Source organism: Apodemus sylvaticus, chromosome 5, assembly GCF_947179515.1.
Source record: "Apodemus sylvaticus chromosome 5, mApoSyl1.1, whole genome shotgun sequence".
Classification (NCBI taxonomy): Eukaryota; Metazoa; Chordata; class Mammalia; order Rodentia; family Muridae; genus Apodemus; species Apodemus sylvaticus.
Window position 1 is genome coordinate 107,918,681 of NC_067476.1, and position 21,405 is coordinate 107,940,085.

Here is a 21,405-nt window from a genome sequence, read left to right on the forward strand (position 1 = left end):
GCTCTCAATCCCCATAGCTGCCGCCTTCATTCATGCAGCCCTCGGTTCCCCGTTCAACTGTTAGAGTCACCACCTAATTGACCTTTCTGTCTCCAGCTCTAACTGTAGATGAGCGATCCAAATAAACTACCACCAGTGCCGTGGGAGGCAGAGAGTACATACACACCTGCCCAAGTAATTCCTGGGAACAAGGGTTGTTGGGAAGGGGACGGGCGGGCGGGATGGGGAGGAAGTATGGGGGGAGGGGAGGCAGCATCAAGCAAACCCAGGTCCTCACAAATCTAGAGGCAGTCAAAGGCAGTGTCAGTGTAACAATATTAAAGAGATCTGGCATGAGCACAGTTGCAGGCTACCTGGGCCTGCCCTCAGAATCCGGCATAGAAACAGCTATAGTCCAGGTTTATCTGTGCCCCTCCCTAACTCCTCCAACCTCCCTCGGACTTGGATCTCCTGATCAGAGAAGCTAGGCTGTCTCCCTTGTTGGCCTCCTAAGCTGTGAAACCCCTCCCCCCGCAGGCACTGGGAAGGAAGGAGACTCCTCACATGATTCAGCATAAGTCTCCCTTGCTCCCTTCCTGAACCACACACTGCAAAGAGCACGCTGGAAATGCGGACAAAATGGGGCCCAACTTGGACAAGGAGGGTCCTGCTGCTGGGGATCGTCTGGGTGTCTGCTTACCTGCCTGCCCGTGGTGTTTCCCTGCCCCCGCGCCTCCCAAGGGACACAGGTAGGTGGCAGTGGGCCCACAGGTCCCCGCATCTAGATGGAGAGGTTGTCCGTGCCCCTCCCCATCCCGGACTCTGGCTGTGTCTGCTCTGCTTCGAAGCCAGTGCAGTTCTCAAGGATGTTCTGAAGTAGTTCAGAGACCAAGAGGTGGACAGGGCTGCACCTCTTATTGTTGGAGAAATTATCAGAGGCTTCTTCCCATTTAGAAGCAGACACATAGAGGCGCTGTAATAATTCCTCCCTCCAATTCTCTTCTATTGGCTTATTTCATGGAATAACCTCGTTCAAAGACCATCTAAGGTTTTGTATCATATTTCCACCAACGTCTCCATATTCGTCCTAAATACCCCAGAGTTTTGGCTTTGTGGCCTTGAGATGTGTAACTCCAACATCTTGTGATCTGTTCCTTTTCCTCGGCAGGAAACAGCACGCAATGTGCTGTCTCTCCAGAGTCGGAGTTTCCCGAAGGGTTCTTCACTAAGCAGGAAAGCACAGATGGAGGCATCGTAATCTACTTCCTCATTATCCTCTACATGTTCATGGCAGTCTCCATCGTCTGTGACAAGTACTTCTTGCCCTCCCTGGAAATCATCAGTGACTGTAAGTTACTGGGAAGGCCTTCTGTGACCTTGCAGAAGAGCTGTCACACAGATCTGTCCATCTCAGCTAGTGGCAGAGCACCCGTGTCTGTGCTGGGGTCCTGTGGGGTTCGTCCTGGGAATCCAGGCAGAGGTATGTCTTCTGGTTATTATTATACACTGCTTGCGTCCAGAAGCTTCCTTTTGTTCGGTCGCCTCAGTGGCTGTGAGGGAACAGCCCTGAGATTTTGCACCAGTGTTCGTGATGTGCCCCTGACACACTGGATGCCTGGTCCTCACTGTTTTCTATCTCAAACCCTTTCCACTTGGGCTCTGAAAGCAGGTGATAAGCAGATGTGGCCAACCACCTCCTTTCTCTCTGCTCCTTGACTGGCATCCTGCAGTTAAGAGAACTGAAATTCATGAACCAATAAATAAATAACTAAATTCTAAACTCCATGTAAAGGGACCTCAGCTATCAGATAATAATAACCTTAGGTGCTAAGTGCTAGTAGTTTCTGAAAATAAGCTCAGATACTCAAAGGCTGATGCACTGTAGATTTCACTGTAGGCCTTTATGGATGCACTGGTTCCTAACAAGGAAAAATGGTAGCTCTCCGTCTACACAGAGCTGCCAAAGTCTGCAGCCTCTCTCAAAGCCGATTAAACTGCTGAGTATCTTCATTTCACAGCAAAATCAAAGGTAAGGGCTGTGTCCTGCGAGACTACAGAGAACAGAACAGCAGCACACTTAATTCCATCCCCCCCACACACATGCACACATATGTACACATAAACACACACACATTCACACACATGCCCCCCCATGCATGCACACACAAACATGCACACACATGCACACATGCACACATACACACAGACATGTATTGAGTGTAAACTCTTTTTTCCCATCCTCCTACCCTCCGCCCTTGCCGGAATGCGGGCAGGCTATCTCCCTCCTTTCATGTCTGGCCACGGCACGCTTATGAACTACAGCACCTGGAACAGCAGAGGAATAAGACGACTATGTGCTCAATAATGTTTATCATAATTATAATACTTAAATAGAAGCAAATGTACTTTATTCCACTATTATATATTATGCTGATAATATATTGCTATTCCAGTGTTAGCTGATGTTGGTACATTATTTTTGCTTAATGAAATGCAATAACAAAAGTAAACCCACCTAAGTTTACATGTCTTGGGGATCCCCAAAGACCCCTAGACATACTGCTTTGCCAGAGTCTTTACTGTCAGCCTTTCGAGTAGTACCATCATCTACCCGCCCATTCAGCCACTCACCTAAGGGTCTTTAATTTTCCCATATTAAAAACGCCTCTTAAAAAACCATGATTTCTAATCATAACATAGGAGCTCATGATTCTATGAGTAATTTGAGAACCTAATACTGGACTTATTATAGTGTCCAATAAAAATTATCATTTTAAGCTATTAATCTCACAGAACTGCTGTAAATAGTATTGTGTCCATACAATATAAATTCTCTGCACACTTCTCTGATTACTTTTTGACTAAAGGACAGGGATATGCACATGTAAGACTTACGATAGATACCATCAGATATTCTACCAAGGGTATGTGAATACACCTTGGCATTGGCAGTGTCCATTCCTGGAAATAAATATCACCTTTAATATCTTTGTTATGTTCAACTAAAACCTCATGCTATAAAATTCCTATTCCTCCCATGTGTAAAGTGGCTATTCTATGCATTTACTGAAAATCATAACCTTACTTATTTACTTTTGTGATTCTTGCCTGCATTTGGTTGAGGGGGTGGTAAATTGACTCATTTTTCTTACTAACTTTCTCAAGACTTTAAAAGTATGTACAGGCCAGATGATGGTGGCACACGCCTGTAATCCCAGCACTTGGGAGGCAGAGGCAGGTGGATTTCTGAGTTTGAGGCCAGCCTGGTCTACAGAGTGAGTTCCAGGACAGCCAGGGCTATACAGAGAAACCCTGTCTCGAAAAAACCAAATCTATAAATAAATAAATAAATAAATAAAAGTATGTACAGATATTACCATTGATAGAAGTTTCCATGGTTTGTCATCTCCGTTTATATTGAGACCATTCACAGTGTTGCAGGTGAAAGTCTGCTTCAGCTTTCCATCCCTGACCTTCTGTCTAGAAAGATCTCAGTAGCGCCCCCAAAAGCTGCTCTTCCTTCTCACCAGCTTTGCTTCTATGCTTATCCCCAAACTCATATTCATAGAATATATCATTTTTCAAACTTGATCAGTCCTCAAATCATAAGTATATATGTGTGTGTGTGTGTATGTGTGTGTATGTGTGTGTTTCCATAATCCCAAGTTTAATAATCTTTTCATTCTCATGTCAGGACTGCATTTACTTAGAACGTGAAAAACTGAAAATGTAAAATATTACTCATACCTCACTAAAAACTGTAAGCTTCAGTGACTCAGCTGAGCTGGTAGAATAAACCCAGCAAGAGTTCTGTTTACAGAGGTTGCCTGTAAGAAGTAAAAGATTAAAAACAAAATAAACTTCCATCCTGCAGAAGATATGACTCACTGCATTGGACATTAGGGCATGGCCTCCGTATATTCTCATTAAGAGGTTTCCTCCTTCTGTCATGACTTCTGCTATACCACTTGTAAAATTTCTTTGAAGCATCATCAACAAAACATGCATTTCTCAAGAAAATCCCTGTTGTCAACCTTACAGGGTAGCTATTAGGACTGTGGCGGATGGATGCCCACGTGATGCCAGTCCTCCTCCGCTGTAAGATCTGACTCAGCTCTCTGAGTATCAAGATGACAGTCAACAACATGAGCTAGAGATAACCCACATGTCAAACTCTCATCGTCCCTCTTTCAAGGTCTGCCATATGCATACCCAAACCACAGCACCAGCAAAGACTCAATCAGCACAGCTTGTCTCCATCCTTGGGCTCTGACTTCTGGAGTCTCCATGCCTTTCCTCCATGCTCCTTGATAAACAGAGTTGATTAGTTCCACCATTTCATCAGCTGTAATAATAGAGTCCATAGGACATCCCCCGAATGTTCTGCATCCTACTAGGGTGGTCCCTTACTCACAGATACCCATCATGATGCAATCTTGGAAACCCAAGCACATCATACACGTGTGTGTGTGTGTGTGTGTGTGTGTGTGTGTGTGTGTGTGTGTGTGTTCACCTACATAAAAACCTTACAAAACAGGGACTAATCCATTGGTTTTCCTTTGAGGAAAGTGAAGCTGAGAGCACAGTGCTGGTGCAAAGCAGACCCTCACTCTCTCTGGCATCCCACAGTCCAAGCTGTGTACTCTAATTTTACACATCCACTTTAGAGATTATTTACCATCATATGGTTGTTTCAGAAGTCCAGTTCTATTTGAACAATTTTGTGAGCAATTTTCCACCCAAGGGCACTGAAAATTTTGATAAAAACATGTCTGAGACATTCACTGTAACCATGAAGTATATTAGAAAACCAAGAGTTGTTTACTGAAATAGGTTTCAACTCTTAGAAACCCACCAAGGGTTATAAATTAATTTTGTAAACATTTTCCGAGATGCCTAGCCTCTTGGCCTAGCATTTTGCCTAACATGCACTTGGAGTTACTGTACAGTACTATGGAATTCAATGATCACGTATAATTCCAGTTGGCATATATGTTCTAGCTCTAAGATGGTGATGGAAGAACTATCCCAGGATAGCCCCATCACCATAGCGCTTTCTCCTCCACTCAACAGCAACCTATGGGGTTAGCAGCAGTCTTCAGCAAGGTGAAAAGGGTAGGGGCCCCGAGACTAGTTTCCATGCAAGGTAGAGTCAGAAGCAGCAGAAAGGAGAACCCCTTACTGATAACATGGCAGGACCCCCAGCTAGGTCAGCAAGTGTTCTTGCTCATTCTAACTATGGTGTACTGGCAAGTTCTCCTATAGCTGTAGCCACCAGAGGCTTCCAGCAAGGATTCCCACTTCTTCTCTGCTCTACTTAGGGTCCTAGAAGCCACACAGCCTCCCTGTGTCCTTCAATCCTGAAAAATCATGCATTTATCTCCCCTGGACAGCTAGAGACAGTCTGCCAGTATTTGAGCTGTGTGAAATCATGACAGGAAAGCAACCTCTCTGATCTGTCAGTCCCACCCTCCTTCTCATTCTGACTCAGATTCCAATCCCATTTGTTCTCCATTAAGGTTAGGGTACAAGAGGAGTTATAGGAGATTCCCTAAAGACAAAGGTCTAAAGTGATATTAATTCATATTATGCAGGGAGAATAGTTGTCCACACCATTGTAACTGGAGAACAGTCCTGGTTTCTGTGGCAAGAAGTAGAACGTGGACTCTGGAAAGGGAGGGGAAAGGTCAGTCACCTGAGAGCCAAGGGAACTGAAGGATGTGACTCTCCTCATCCCTGCCAGTTGCCCTCATCAGATCCTGCCTAGGAGGATGCTGAAGAGGAGGTGTGGGTGCAGGAGGCAGAGAAGAGGTAAAGGGCCAAGAAGAATGGTGCCTGTGTATCTGATCACTTCAGTAAGACCAGCTAAAGGAAGCTATGCCAACGACTATCGTGTTTGATTATGCAGCTAGTTTTATTCCCGTTGCTACGTCTTACTTGCTTGGGGCTTTTCCTTCTTACGTGTTTTCCTCCTGTATGTTTACGTGCTCAATGAAAGGCCTATGACATATGGGAAGGCTGGAGGGGGTGGGGAACCCAATGACCACAAGCTGTGGTGACACAATTGCTAGAATGGTTGCAAGTGTTCAGCTTAAAGACAGACACATCTAGGTCCAACTCCCAATGCGGCCAGCTGGTAGCTCTTGGGCAAGTGCTTGACATCTAAATGCCTCAGGTATGTTAGCTGTGAAAAAGATACTTACAGTTTAGTTAAAGAACTCTGTCCTATGTACACCAGAAATTGTGTGTGTACATAGAAATTGTGAGAAAAATACCAGTAAATTGCACACGGGGAGCAGCCACTGAAAATTCATTATGACAGAATATACTGAGAAGGCTACTAAGACTTCTTTACCGAGGAAAAATCAAAGTCCAGAAGGGAAATAAGTCAATAAAAAATGTGCTTGGAGCAAATACCAAATCTATGGTGCATTATGACAGCTTGAATAGGTAAAACCAAATCAGACAGTCTCATAAGGCAAGATGTAAAACCTTTACTTAATAACCTATGGGGCAACTTTACACTATTTTTTAGAGTTCCTTTGGGTTCTTTCTTGCATCAACATCCCTATTGTACTACTACAATTTAGTAATCTTTGTTCAAAAAGTGATCTCTTAATATAAATGTACGTTTATAGTACACACATGAACACACACCCCAAGTAAGATTCACTCTCCTGTCCACAGAGATGAAATGCACATCTCTGTAGAAACAGAAGACAGTACAAAAGCAGTATCCTCTTACTATGTCACAGGTATTTCAGCTATTTCTAAAATAGCGACATAGAAAGTACAGAGACACTCTTTAAGAATAGTCATTTGCACTGTTAATCGCAGCACTCTGGGAGGCAGGAGGAGGCAGATCTCTGAGTTCGAAGCCAGCCTGGTCTACAGAGTGAGTTTCAGGACATCCAGAGCTACACAGAGAAACCCTGTCTCAATAACACAGCCACTTGCCTAAGTCAAACAACAGCAACAACAACAACAATACATAGTCACTTGCTTCAGCCAAATTCCAGTAAGCTAACTTACTGAAGCCTTCATTTAAATGCTAACCCAATAAGCCATTCAATTCCAATATCTAATCTCTCCATCATGTTAAGATATTTGAGCTATAACACACTTTAAGTGAATTTTTTCATGTTTTAGAAAAGTATCTTAAATATTTACTTTTTTTTCTTTTAAAAATGACTTTCACAACCTCTGCCCTGGACTAATGTTTGCCTATGTTCTACACTGTGTTTCAGTGACAGACGATTGAAAAAAAAACGTAAGTTTTAATTCCAGGTAGAGCTGACTCTAACTTGTGAAGTTAGGAGCCTTAGTGATTCTGAGTCTGACATTTGGATAGCTTACAGTTTGAAGGGATTATCTGAACCCTTAAGCCTCATGAAATTTACAGAGGCAAAAGCATTCTCAAAGAACAAAGACACAGAGTAGTGCCTCTTCTCTGCTGGGCGAGCAGAGCCTCCTGAAAGCCTGACAGAAGCCCCCACTAGTGCTCTTTTCTCTGGCCTGAAGTATAATCCCTTGGAGAGCATCTGCATCGATAGTAGGAGCTAAGCACTCTAGGTACTATCGAGATGTAGGTGCAGGGACAGAGAGTGACAGGAAAATCATCGCCCTGTGAACTGATCCCTTCTCTGTGAGTGGCAGAAAGCATCACTTCTTTGGCATCAGAACGATATCCTACCTCCGCCCTCGGGCAACAGGTCAGAAGCCTGGGGTTCAGAGGACACGTGAATCCACTGTAGTGGCACACCTAGTGGGTTGGGGGAGATCCTTTTTCAGCAGGATCAGGCCTCTGAAAGCATTATAGAGATGTCTCAGAGTTCGTCCAGTTTACGATCTGAGGTGGCTTTTCTAAGCATCCTCTTTAAAGTCTCACATTATTTGCCAGTGACAGGATTTGGGTCTCTGTTTCAGCTTAGTTCTACTACTTGGTATAGAGGTATTTCCAAAAAGCCACTAACTTTCTGATGGGAGATTACAGAAAAGAACACATTTAGGAGAAAGTCTGGTGAATTTTAAATCATCTCATGGCCACAATGCTGTATGTTATATAAACACTATGTTGGCACCTGAACCTATGAAGAGATCACACCTTGGACGTCTCTCCTGTATCTTGAAGTGAATGTGGTTGTTCTTTCAGATTAATAGGGGGAAAAAAGGAGTAATTGCAATAATGGAAAAACAGAACAATTTATCTTTAATAATAAACTACAGCACAGGAAAATGTTACCCAAAGGTCAAGAAAGACAAGGCCAATCTACTGTAAAGTTCAGAGATGTAAACCATTTTACGAAATATTCTTACAGCCATACAAAAGAACTTGAAAAAAAAATACCCTTGAAGTTTTATTCAGCCATCTAACAGAATCTTTCCTTTCAAAACTAAAATTAAAGCCCAGGGAACAGCACGAATGCCTCCTGAGACCAAAAGAATTCCAAAGGGCCACTGCTTTCCCCACCTTAAACCAGCACAATCCACCATCTTTTCTCTCTGGAAACAATTTGTCCAACGAAGCAGTCTTCAGGCCGCACTTCAGTCGGTTTACCGGTCAGTCTCAGGGCACGCTGAGTGTGCACCATCACTGTCAGAAAGGAAAGATGACTGCTTTCCGTTGTCTTTCCACACTGGCTTAGGAAGGCGCAGCCTAAGAATTTCTAACACTAACTTTTAAGTTCCTGGAAATGTATTAGAAAAGGTCAAAGATTCTTGTCTCCCCGTAAGTAATTTTCTCCTACTTAAAAACGCAGGAAGGGGCCCAGGATCTGACTGGGTGAGTAGGGTGCTTGCCTCGGCAAGCTCAGAACCCTGGGTTCAAACCCCAGCACTGCACCATCCACTATTGCCCTCAAGGTCTGCCTAATCCCTCCATTTACAGTCTTTACAACCCAGGAGTCTCCACTTTGTTTCTTTCCTCCCAGGTCCTGATTAGTCTGCCTGGGCTTGCCAAGTATTAAAAGCCACTGCCTCATATGTAGTAGCAAAACTAATTCTTTGTAAAATGTAAATTCTAAAACATCTTTAAAAAAAAGGAGTTAACATTAGAAATATGAAAGTAAGCTGAATGAATGCTGTCACAGTCTACACTCTGCCATGGGAGATAACCAGGATTCTTTGGTCCAAGAAGGCTCAGGTCCGGCTGAGATGACAGAAAAAAACCACACACACACACACAGAGGAGGTTTGAATCTGAATGTATTTAGCTCTAAAGCAAGGATTTTTATACAGGAAGAGTTGGTATTACCATTTCAAAAGATGTAGCCAGTGAGGCAGGCACAATTTGGTACAAGGAAATGCAAAATCAACCAGGTACAATGTTTCTCATGTAACAGATACAGAGGATCAATTTACAGATGTCATCAAACTTCCTAATTAGAATACAGTCACTATTAGTTTACAGTAAACCTTCAAAGAGTTTGAAGTTTCTTATACACCCTGGGTCTTAACAAGTTCTTGTGAGAAATCCTTATCTAACATTTAGCCTTCTACCTTGTAAAGAAAAACTTCCTGACTTAATGCTTTCAGTACCAGAGTGCCAGAGCCATCCTGATTCACTTACGCATAGCCTTATAAATCTGCGTGTGGTTGGAAGGTTGTAATTATGTAAATGACTATGAGGCACAGCATTGCAATTCTTAAAAGGGAGTTTGGTGATCAGTGAGTCAACTTCAAAGGCCAGGCTGTAGGAATCCCCATGAAGAGAGAAAGGGAGGAAGTCCAGGGCAAACTGCTACCTGAGAACTAGGGCCCATCTTAAGTAGCTTGGTTAATCTTGGTCCCCGCTGCTAGGAAGTTGGAGAGTTTCTGAAGTACAGTAAATTGCCAAGTGAGATTGTCTGCTACTGTACAGGGTGTTCCACGAATTCCCAGGAGACATTTCTCGCCTCAGTCTGTAAAATTTTGTTTCACAGACTTCACTGGGGCCACCATGTCAGAATGCCACAGTGTAAGATAATGCCTTTGTTCCTAAAATGAAGTTAAATTAGACAGCAGTCCTCTTTGCCTTTTTTTTTCCAATTTTAAAATCCATGGCAAGTTAGTAATATATGTACATATGTGTGTATGCATCCATCTATGTACATATTGGCTACAGTCTATACATTAAGCCAAATACGCATTGCTCGGTCCTCCTGAGGTACTGAGAATGCCAAAATCAGAGGACACTCGGGTCAGGCACATAAAATCATCTATTGTGTGTGCAGTGTTCACCACTCTACTGGGTAGTTCAAACCATTTCGGAGTGATCTAGAATACAGTGCCCACCGTGCACGAATAGCTTACACTGTATTAACTGCTCAAGGAAAAAGAAGAGTCTAGTCATATTCAGAATGAAGGTAATTTCTCTTTGAATATTTTGATGTGCAGGTGGTTGATTCTGAAGCAATGGAACCTGTGGGGACAGGGATGAGTATGCATGATTTATGTATGTTCTAAAAGCAACACCATTAAACTAAAGCCCACAAGCCATTATGTTGTTCTCCCTTCACTGATTTCTGAAGTCAAATATTTAAGTGATACAGTCAAGGCATGCAGGAATAGATGAGAGCCTGGGTTGAACCTCTCACTCCCACTCTTCTGAGCCCTGTTCACAATTATCATCACGTGGCAGATGACCTCATAGTAGAGCTGCCTTACACGAAAATGGCCCCCAAAGCATAGAGAGAGTAGCTGGGCCTTTCCACCAACTGAAAAGGTGCGTCAGAAGAATACTCCCTAGTCTTTAGGGTCCACAAGGCCATACATGATGTACCTCGGTCTTGCCAACTCTTGTTCTCTCTTGGGGCTCTTCATTGTCTGTAGCCACTTAACCCGCCTACTATACTCTTAACTACATAGTAGCACCCTGATTTTGAAGCCTCCCCTCCAGTTATTTCTTATCCTATGACATTTCAGATCTTCTCTACTTTCACTTCCTGCTGCTTCTAAAACCCCCATATTTTGTATGTCCATCCACTACACTGTAAGGTGAGAGACGCAGCTTTTGTCTTTTACTGCCATATCCTGACACAGAAGCATTTGGCATTGTGTTGGTATTCAGTAGTGAAAATCAGATTACAGCCATTTAACAAATTCCTCCAAAACTCGTAGCTTGCAATAAAGCAGCATTGTTTTTACTGTCCCTCAGTCCGGGGGCTTCACAGAGCACAGGTAGCTGATTAGGGTCCCACTGCAGTTATAGTGAAGGGATGGATCCGGAATCATTTACGGCCTGCTCTCCCCCATGCTGGGAACCTAAGCTTGGAAGACTCAAGAGGATGCGAAAGGATGGATGCTGGAGGTATGTCTTTCAAAGGGGCTCATGAAGTCTGTCCCAGATGGAGGTTTAAGATAGCAGGACATGTGTGGTGTCTAGGGCACTAAAGCAAATATCCCAGGAGGGGGAGACATTTGCTTTAATGTCCTGACCTGGGAAATATTACCACACTGTCATGGACCTCAATTTGTCAAAGCAGTCAGTCACAAAGGCTCATCTGTGTTCACGCATGCTAGCCAGGTGCTCTACCTAGAGCCATATGCTCAGTCCCCTTTTAAAGAGAGACAGAAGCGTTATTGGGAAGGATGTGGAATACAAATATTGTAGTAAGTTTTGTAAAATTCAATCTGCTACACCCCCAACAAGGAATTTATAAGGGCAAAAGTCAAAGTTTCAGCAGAGAAGAAACGTGTACTTCAGAGTAAGCAAGACTAGTCAGGTGCTGGAGAGATGGCTGCTGCTAAAAGCACTGGCTGCTCTTCCAGAGGACCTGGGTTCAATTCCTAGTGCCCACATGGCAGCTCACAGGGGATCTGGCACCCTCACACCAATGCACACTAAAAGAAAAAACAGCCAGTCTGTACAAGCAAACCCCAGTAAACACTTCCAACCATGACAGACAAAATCAAACACACCAGTTTGAGGACCAAAAACCTTAGTACAGTAAAAGCAGTTAGCATTTAAAAAAAAAAAAAGACTTCCATCAAATCTTAGAAACCTGAATTCTAGTGGCCGGGGTGATGGTATGCTGGGGCCCAAGCTTTAGGATGAATTCCAATCCCCAGACCAGATGAAACACCAGTACACTGATGCATGACTGTAATCCCAACCCTGCAGAGGTGGTGCAGGAGGATCCCAAGGAACCTCAGTTAACTGCCAACTGAGCAGACAGCTGACACTGACACTGGCCTCCATGTGTACATATATAAGCACGTACACACACACACACACCTCTTTACTGGCACACTTGGAAATCTCTGAAAAGACTGAGTTGACTCCTCAACGTGGCTTTCTCTTTTCCTTCTTGTAGTACAGCTCTCCACTCTAACCCTGAGGAACCACATAAGACTCTCCCTAATGTCATTTAAGGGAAAGGACTTGTATGAGCTAAGTCTGGATGATACCCACAAGCTCAAATAACAGAACAGGACTTACTTTTTTGTGTATAATGCTAGCTTTACTGGGCTTTTTGTTTACTGGTTTCCTCTTCTTTTCCATTAGATAATGTTGGTGTTGTAAATCTGTAAAAGAACGCAACCCAGCTTCATTGTAGATCTTAAGTACCACTAAACCCTTTCTTCTTCAGAGTCGGGTTAGGAATCCTGAATTACTATAATTTGTCAAAGTTGTTTCTGCAGCTCATGTACAGCTGGAAGCTACTTCTCTGAACGGGTCGGCAGCCCCAACTTGGTCTCCTCTCCTTTGTATTGTATATTTATCTACTTCTTTGGGAGTTGAGGCATGACACAATGCATGTGTTGAGATTGAAGGGTTGTTATCTCCTGCTACGTGGGCTCTGGGAACAGAACTCAAGCCATCAGCCTTAGTAGCAAGTTCCCTTACCCACTGACCCATCTCAGTGGCCTTTAAATGTTGACTATCGAAGTCTGGGGGGCGGGGGGGGGTCTAAAAATAAAAAAAAAAAATGTTGACTATCTTGTGTACTAGCTGGTTTTATGCCAACAAGTCACAAGCAATCGTCATCAAAGCAAAAGGAGCCTGTTGAGGAAGCACCTCGGTGAGGACCAGCTGCGAGGCATTCTCAATTAGTGATCAATGAGGGAAGGCTGAAGTAATGGTGGGCGGTGCCATCCTTGGGCTGGCAGGCCTGGGTTCTAGAAGAAAGCAGCCGATCAGCAGCAGCGCCCTCCATGGCCTCTGCCTCAGTTCCGGCCTCCAGCTTCCATTCCTGTCCTGACTTCCTTCAATGATGGACAGCAATGTGGAAGTGAAAGCTAAATAAGCCCTTTTCTCCCCATTAGTCATGGTGTTTCGTTGCAGCTATAGAAACCCTAACTATGACATGTGTGTACGTGTGTACAGTAGCATACTCATGTCATGGTGTGCCTGCGGGAGCCAAATGACAAGTCTGTGGAGTCAGGTATCTCTTTCCATGTCTTTTTATGGGTTCTGGGAATTGAACTCATGTTGCCTGTTGTACATTAAGTATTCACCAGCTGAGCCACCTCACCAGCCCTCCTTTCTGTAGAAATGTTAAGTAATACATTCATAGGAAATCAAGATGCATACAGGACTCCTGTTTCTAACCCAAATGTTTAATTCGAAGCTTCAGTCAGTATGGGTGTAATGCAGTGTAATTGTTGAGTCTTTTACATAGCTCTACTGTATACCCCTTGCCACTGCCAGCTGTAGTGATCACTTCCTTTATCTTTAGCCCTTGGACTGTCACAGGATGTCGCAGGTGCAACTTTCATGGCAGCAGGTAGCTCCGCCCCTGAACTAGTTACCGCCTTCTTGGGTAAATATTGTTCCTTTGACTTGCTGCTTATTTGGTGTGGGTTTTAGTTTCAAGTCAGCTTTAACTTAGCTACTACTATCTTGCTCCCAGGTGTATTTATCACAAAGGGAGATATAGGCATCAGCACCATACTAGGATCTGCAATTTATAATCTCCTTGGCATCTGTGCTGCCTGTGGACTCCTATCCAACATGGTAAGAAAACTATTCAATAAGATGTATTTTCTTGACAAATTCTAAACCTGCCAGGGATGAACAATATGACACTGGAAATGCATTCAGTCAAATTTAATAACCACTAGAAAAACATTTACTCAATTGACTTAATCTACAAGTATCTCTTAATCAAATTTATAAAAGTCAGTACAGGTTTATAAACAATTTTTCTTTAAATTGTTTTTCTCTACATAATATGTAAACTTAACATTTTACCACAAATATATGTAATTTCAGTATTATAGTATACACTGTTCTTGAATGACTTACACTGTAATGCATGCAGTAAATCAAACCACCATTTTACAGGTTTCAACACTCTCCTGCTGGCCCCTGTTCCGAGATTGCACTGTGTATGCAGTTAGTGTAGGAGCAGTTTTTGGCATAATATTTGACAACCGAATTTACTGGTAAGCTTTAACTGTCACTCTTACATAAAACATAATTACTGAGGTTTTGAAGTCCGATAGCTGAGTAGTTTCTCAGAACCTTCCCTTCCTTCAGCAGCTTCCTTCACAATGGCTGCTGGCTGCTTTTCTCTACAGTCCCTTTGCTTCTTAGCATCTCTCCTAGTCACTTGGGACAGCCACTCTTCCTTTTCCAAGGTCTCCATGTTCACAATTTTCCCAGCTGCTGTTGCCACTTAAAGCTGCAACTGTGGTCACTCTTCTATTAGGCTGTTGCCTACCTGGTCTTGGTTAGAAAGGGTCACAGTAATAAAAGCTTGGAGAACAGCAGAAGCCCCTGCACTCCTGCAGTTTCTCCCATCCTCCCAGAACAGAAGGAACTGCAGCCTTCTTTAACAACCCAGAATGATTATGTGTCACCATCAAAAAAGCTTGCTGCTTTTCCCTAATCTCTGTCCGTAACAGGCCCAAGGGGGATGGAGGGGAAGACAGCTAATTTGGTGGAAAGACAAACTTGCCAAACAGGCACATGCGGTGGTTCTGCCAGTGCTTCTCAACCATCCTCCTGCTGCGACCCCTTAACACAGTTATTATTATAAATGATAAATTATTTTTGTTGCTACTTCATAACTGTCTCTTTGCTGCTGTTATGATCACTGTGTAAATATCTGATATGCAGATGGTCTTAGGCAACCCCTGTCATAGGGCCACTCAAGCCCCAAAGGGTTGTGAGAACAATTGTCCTAGGTGTCCTATGCTGGATACCATAAAATAAATAAGAAACATGGCCACCACATGTGGATGTATCCACAGAACCCAAACAGGAAGAAAACACGATAAAAGTCAGGTTGCTAGTATGACAAAAACCCTGAAATTCAACTGTAACTTGTAAGTGAAAGGAACCAAGGAAATCAGGAACTATCTTTTTCTTTCTCTCTCTCTTTTTTTTTTTAAGTTGCAGCAGAGAAGTGATTCTCTGCTATGAAATAAAATAACATTAATGTGATAAAAATTAGCTAATATACAGTAAACTGGGAAACAAAAGCATAAACAATTCTTGGTGCTATATGCCAAAATTCCATTTTTGAGACTATTTTTTTCTTATGAATATAAACCAAATTAAACTACAAACAAACCATCAAAAAGGGGCCAAGCATAGTAGGACATATCTAAAACCCCCAAAACTCAAGTAGAAGAGGTGGGAGGATTCTGAATGAGCGCTTGAGGCCAATGAAGGGTGCAGTATTCAAGGCCAATCTGGGCTTTACAATGAGACTCAAATGCCAACAATAGCGCCACTACCACCTCCAACTTTCTTCTAATCTCTGTAGGGCAAACTGCAAAATCCCAGTCAAGATCTAACGTAGTCGAAGTATTTCACACAAAGTTTCTGGACCAGAAAAATCTAAATGACAGTATATTATTTTCTAATTAATGTACTATGTTAAATAAATGAATTCAAAAATATCCACTAATTATTTTAAACTCTCCAACTACTTTCAAGGCATTTTTGTGCCTATTACTTGAAAGGAATCTATAAAGTCAGACAATGAATTTTATATAACTTTTTAAAGAGGCAAGTTTTTATCAATGAGTTTGGAACAATACTATAACCAAAACTGGGTGAACAAAAGTATTTAGGAATGGTTCTGTGAATTCTACTGTTACTTTTGTTAGAAAAATAATGTTTAGAAATTACTCTAGATAACGACATGCCAATTTCTTCCATGTCTAGGTATGAAGGAACAGCGCTGCTGCTGATATATGGGCTATATGTTCTGCTGCTGTGTTTTGATACTACGATCAGCCAATATGTCATGAAAACATGCAGTCCCTGTTGTCCCTGCCTTGCCAAAGCTATGGAGGAGAGAAATGAACAACAGACACTGCTGGGATGGGAAGATGAGAGCCAGCTCTTCATTCGTCGCCAATCTAGGGCAGACAGTGGAATATTTCAGGAAGATTCTGGTTACTCCCAACTTTCTCTAAGTTTACATGGCCTTAGTCAGGTTTCTGAAGGTAACAACTACACCTTGTCCACTCTTGCAACTAACACTGAAAAAACCGGAGTTCTTATTTCGAGTTAGTAATTAGTACATGGTTACACAATACACTGTGGAGTCAGAGATAATGAACTGCAAGTAAGTCCTAGCCTACTTTAAGGAGCTCCCAATAAATATTTTTTTTTTTTTTTTGTAAATCAGCTAAAAAGTGTAGGGGAAGGGTTGTACACATAGACATGGAGGCCAGAAGTCAGTCCTGAATGCTATTCCTCAATTCTTTGAGACTTCACATCATTTTTTGAGACTAGAATCATTCAGTGAACGCTCACTGATTAGGCTAGCTGGTCAGTGGGCTCTAGGGATCTGTCTGTCTCTGCCTTCCAGAGCACTGGGATTATACACATGGGCTGCCATGCTTTTTTATATGGGTGTTGGGGATCTGATCTCAGACTCCCGTGCCTATGCACAAAGCACTTTACCCACTGAGCCATTTCCCAGACCCAGACTGAAAGTAGATACAATTTCAAAGTGTAAATACCATAAACAAAGTGCTAATACCATGGTTCATACAGCAGGCAGACTGAATACACTTTGATGGCGCTCAGATGGGAGATGCACATGGAGAAAGGACATCAGAATTGGGCCCCGTGGGGTAGGAAAGACTCAATTGTCTGATAGTGTAGTCAGGAAGCAACAACTGACACTTTTATTGTATATATGATGCAGAGGTATAAGCGTACTCTGGACTGAGGCCTGGGAACACTAGCAAAGGCCTGCTTGCATGTTTGCAGACCCAACAACTCGAGTAAAGCAGCAGAGGAGCAGGCTGACAGAAGAAAGTGCAGAGAGCTAAGGAGCAGGCAGCACTGGAGAGAAGTCAGAGCTGCACTCTAGGTTCTTTACTCTCACCCAATGTTCACAGAAGACATAACTAAGATGACGCACGACATGAACAAACCAGAAAAGGCAGTGGGGATGAATTATGAGACACAGTAGAAGAAGCATCAAACTATGGTGGCAGCAGGACCATGCCAAGCCAGAGAGGGAGCAGAGACAAAGTCAGAGCTTGGATGTTCACTAAGAAAACAAAAACTCCAAAGAACTAGTCAAAATGTTCATGTTAAAAATCTGTCTAAATTAATGGTGCATTGTCTGAGTCTTGGTAAGCTTTTATGAGTTATAATATTTGTGATTTGATCCAACCTTCACATACTTAACATATTCATCAGTGTACAGCCTAGTCAGATTTTTATCCATTCTCCTCCCCATACTAGAGCACACGCCCTGGGGCCACCCGAAGGATGCTAGGCCTGACCGTCTCTAGAAGCCTTCTAGCAACTGTGAAGCCTGAATTTAGTAACGATTAGGCACAGTGAGAATTAGATGGAACATTCGCTAAGCACACATCAGTATACAACAAAGCACCAGCATCATCAACTTTGGGAAAGGGACAGGGAGTGAAATAGCTGGGGAGAGAGCAAGCTAATCCCAAAAGCTTTGAGTCCCTAAGATCCCACAGTGCAGTGAAGCCAGCAAGTCCTACTTCCTACTCTGTGAACTGTCACCAGCATAGTCAGCATATTTGATGGGATGTTGAGTATCACAGCTTAGACTGTCTGCCTAGTTTTAGTTATTCTGACCAGCAGTTATAGTAATGAACATTCAAATCTTCTAGGAAGAGAGAGTGCTTCTCTCTTCCTAACACTGAAACCGTTTGATATATTTCCTCAGATTGTGGTAACTTCTAACGATAAAATTATTTTCATTGACACTTCATATAACTGTAATTTTGCTATTATAAACTGTAATGTAAGTATCTGTGATTTCTCATGGGCCTTAGGTCACATTTGCAAAATGGTTGTTCCACACCAAAGCGGTCGAGACCCACAGGTCTCCACAGGTGGAGACTACTGTTCTAGACAGTCTTTAAAAAATGCATACAGTCTCTGGGCAGTGGTGGTGCACGCCTGTAATCCCAGCACCTGGGAGGCAGAGGCAGGGATTTCTGAGTTCGAGGCCAGCCTGGTCTACAGAGTGAGTTCCAGGACAGCCAGGGCTACACAGAGAAACCCTGTCTCAAAAAGAAAAAGAAAAAAAAAATGCATACAGTAACTTATTTCAAAACAGCCTTCTAAATGGGCCTTTCTAATATAACTGTACATTTCACAAAACTCAAACTGTTCAATTTCCCCCCACAGATCCACCTAGCGTTTTCAGCATGCCAGAAGCAGATCTAAGGAGGATTTTCTGGGTTCTTGCACTTCCTATTATTACATTACTTGCTCTGACAACACCAGACTGCAGGAGAAAATTTTGGAAAAATTACTTTGTGATAACCTTTTTCATGTCTGCACTATGGATATCTGCATTCACATACATTCTAGTCTGGATGGTCACAGTAACAGGTATGGAATTTAAGTATAATAGCACAAGAAAATTATTTCATGTAAGAACAAATTGGAAATATTCATTTAAAGTAGTCTTGGGAACATACATTTTTTCCAGCAAGACTAAAAACTATTTACAAAATATGAAAACTTTAATATCACAACCAACAAGCTCATTTGTGTTTCTGTGAGTTACATGTCAAAAGCGTTTTCTATGTATGCTTTGACACAGCCTGGGGTCTAATTCGTAGGATATGTTTATAATTACAGAGGGTTCATGAGACGTCTTCATAAAAGTGAACTCTAATCTACAGCAGAAAGTAGAGGAAGAACCCCTGACTGGGGCTTGGGGTATGCAGTAGGGACTTTCTGTTCAACTAGATGGTGTTTTCTTTTGCTTTAAATATGTAACACACATACAATGCAGATGACTAAATGAGAATCAAAGTTTTGTTTCTAGGTTTCTAGCATCTTCCAGAGTACCTTTTACCACTTAGTCGTAATATGCCCATTAGAAATAAATAATCTTTCCTCCATGCCTAAATTATATCAAACCTGATTGCATCGGGGAAGCTTCACTGACCACAGCTGGGCCCAGACATCTACTAACATGTATACACTGCTGTCTTTACACTGCTGGGACTAAAGAATTACAACAGAAATTCAAACACCATAAAGTTGAAATAATTACTATCTGGCACTTTTTCCAAACTGGCTGGCCTGACTTCTTCCAGATAACTAACTTTATTGTAACAAACAAACATGTTTGTTACCTTTTTCATGAAGAAGGTAAAAATGTGCACATAGCTTGCATATTTGCCGCATCCAATTTTTCCCAATCAGAACATATTTGACATTAGGCAAACTGGAAGCGAAGGACAATTACAAGATGTCAGATGGGTCCCTATGATGACAAACAGCTCTGACCTCACTCTGAACTATGGTTTTCAGTACAACAGTAAGAAAGCAGATTCATGTCCCCACCACCCTTTTTAAGGCCTTCTGGTTTTATTCCTCAGAATGAACCCATTTCTGCAATTAATTTGACACAAATATTAAGAAATAAATGCCATATATCAGACTCAGGCAGGAAAGATAAGGTCCTGTCTACCTCAGATATCTATGTACTTCCCTTAAAAACAAACAAACAAAAAAAAAACAGGAAAAAAAAGTAAACCAAGTAGAATTTCACAATTCAACATATTATTCAATAGCTGTAAGGTGCTTAATTCTTAATTACTCTAAGTAACTTCTAGAAAAGAGAAAATTCAACAGCCCAAAAGTGGCAACAGTGACACCCACAGCTTCCTCTGGATGCCAAATACGAGAGGCTTCTCCTGCTAGAACTTTGGCTGCTCGATATCTTCAGATATCTGACATTTAAGAAGATGTGCTAACCTGGTTACCCCAACTATCAACCTGTTTCAAATACTTTGTCATCTAAAAACCACATAAGCATACATTGGCTCAAATACCTAAACATACCTGATTTATTTTTCCTGACTAGAGAAGTATTCAAGCTGCCTTCAGAAAATGGTTCATCCAAGATTTGAGGTCTGTAACCTGTAGTCTCTGCTTGTTACAGGGGAAACGCTAGGAATCCCAGACACAGTGATGGGCCTTACTTTGTTGGCAGCAGGGACAAGCATACCAGATACAGTCGCAAGTGTGTTAGTTGCAAGAAAAGGTAAGAGTGGAGGTCTTTTACCATAAAGCAAGTCAAGGTGAATGAAGTAATACTTCCTCGGCAACATACTTTAAAGAAAAAAGAAGTGACTCAAGGGAAAGCATTTAGTTTTTAATAGCAGGTTAATTCCACCAACCTAATCCCCCCAGACCATTTACCTGAAATGTGCATTAGATGGTAATCACTGTCAAATGAGAATAAAAAGCAACAAGTAAGCTGCATACCTTATTAAAAATGGTTTAATAAATAAAAACAATTATTAAATAAATGTTAAGACTTTAAAATACTAACCCAAGGAAATACAAATTCAGTAGGACTCTTGCTCTAACAATAACAGTTTTCTAAAACTAAACAACAAAAAGTATCCAGTGTTTTTCTTATGAAGATTATTAATAAAATATAGTCTTGATGTGCACATTTTAACAACATGCTATTCTTCTGCAGGTAAAGGAGACATGGCTATATCTAACATCGTGGGATCCAATGTGTTTGATATGCTATGCCTAGGTCTTCCCTGGTTTATTAAGACTGCATTTACAAATGCATCTGCTCCTATAGAAGTAAATAGCAAGGGACTCACATATATAACAATCTCTCTCAACATTTCAATTTTTTTTCTGTTCTTCGCAGTTCATTTTAATGGCTGGAAACTAGACCGAAAGTTGGGGGTGGTCTGCCTAGTGTTATACTTAGGACTTGCAACTTTATCAGTTCTATATGAACTTGGAATTATTGGAAATAACAGAATAAGGGGTTGTGGAGTTTGATATTTTTAATAGTGTTATGTGGAAAAGATGGAATGGTAGAGGGGCAAAAAGAAGAAAAATTCATGTCTTCATTTAGGTCAAATAAAAAAACATCTTCAACTTTAGAGTGTAACACTTAATTACTATTCTTTATAAGCAGAGAAAAGTAATTTAAACCAAACCAAAATCACATCCTAATTTGTCTGAGCCCTTTCTTTCCTTTAACAATTACATACAAA

At 41.9% G+C, this 21,405-nt stretch overlaps 1 protein-coding gene across 3 annotated transcripts; it reads left to right on the plus strand.

The window, feature by feature from the left end:
- Positions 1-557: 557 nt before the first annotated feature.
- Slc24a5 (solute carrier family 24 member 5) lies at positions 558-21,327 on the plus strand. Of its 3 annotated transcripts, XM_052183459.1 has the most exons (9): positions 558-728; positions 1,148-1,327; positions 13,638-13,721; positions 13,812-13,915; positions 14,246-14,346; positions 16,079-16,362; positions 18,545-18,751; positions 20,319-20,420; positions 20,865-21,327. In XM_052183459.1, exons 1-9 carry the CDS (start codon positions 608-610, stop codon positions 21,185-21,187), a joined length of 1,506 nt encoding a protein of 501 aa, XP_052039419.1. In that variant the 5' UTR covers positions 558-607; the 3' UTR covers positions 21,188-21,327. The 3 variants fall into 3 exon arrangements, with proteins under 3 accessions (XP_052039419.1, XP_052039421.1, XP_052039420.1); XM_052183461.1 differs by lacking the exon at positions 20,319-20,420; XM_052183460.1 differs by lacking the exon at positions 13,638-13,721.
- The last annotated feature ends 78 nt before the right edge of the window (positions 21,328-21,405 follow it).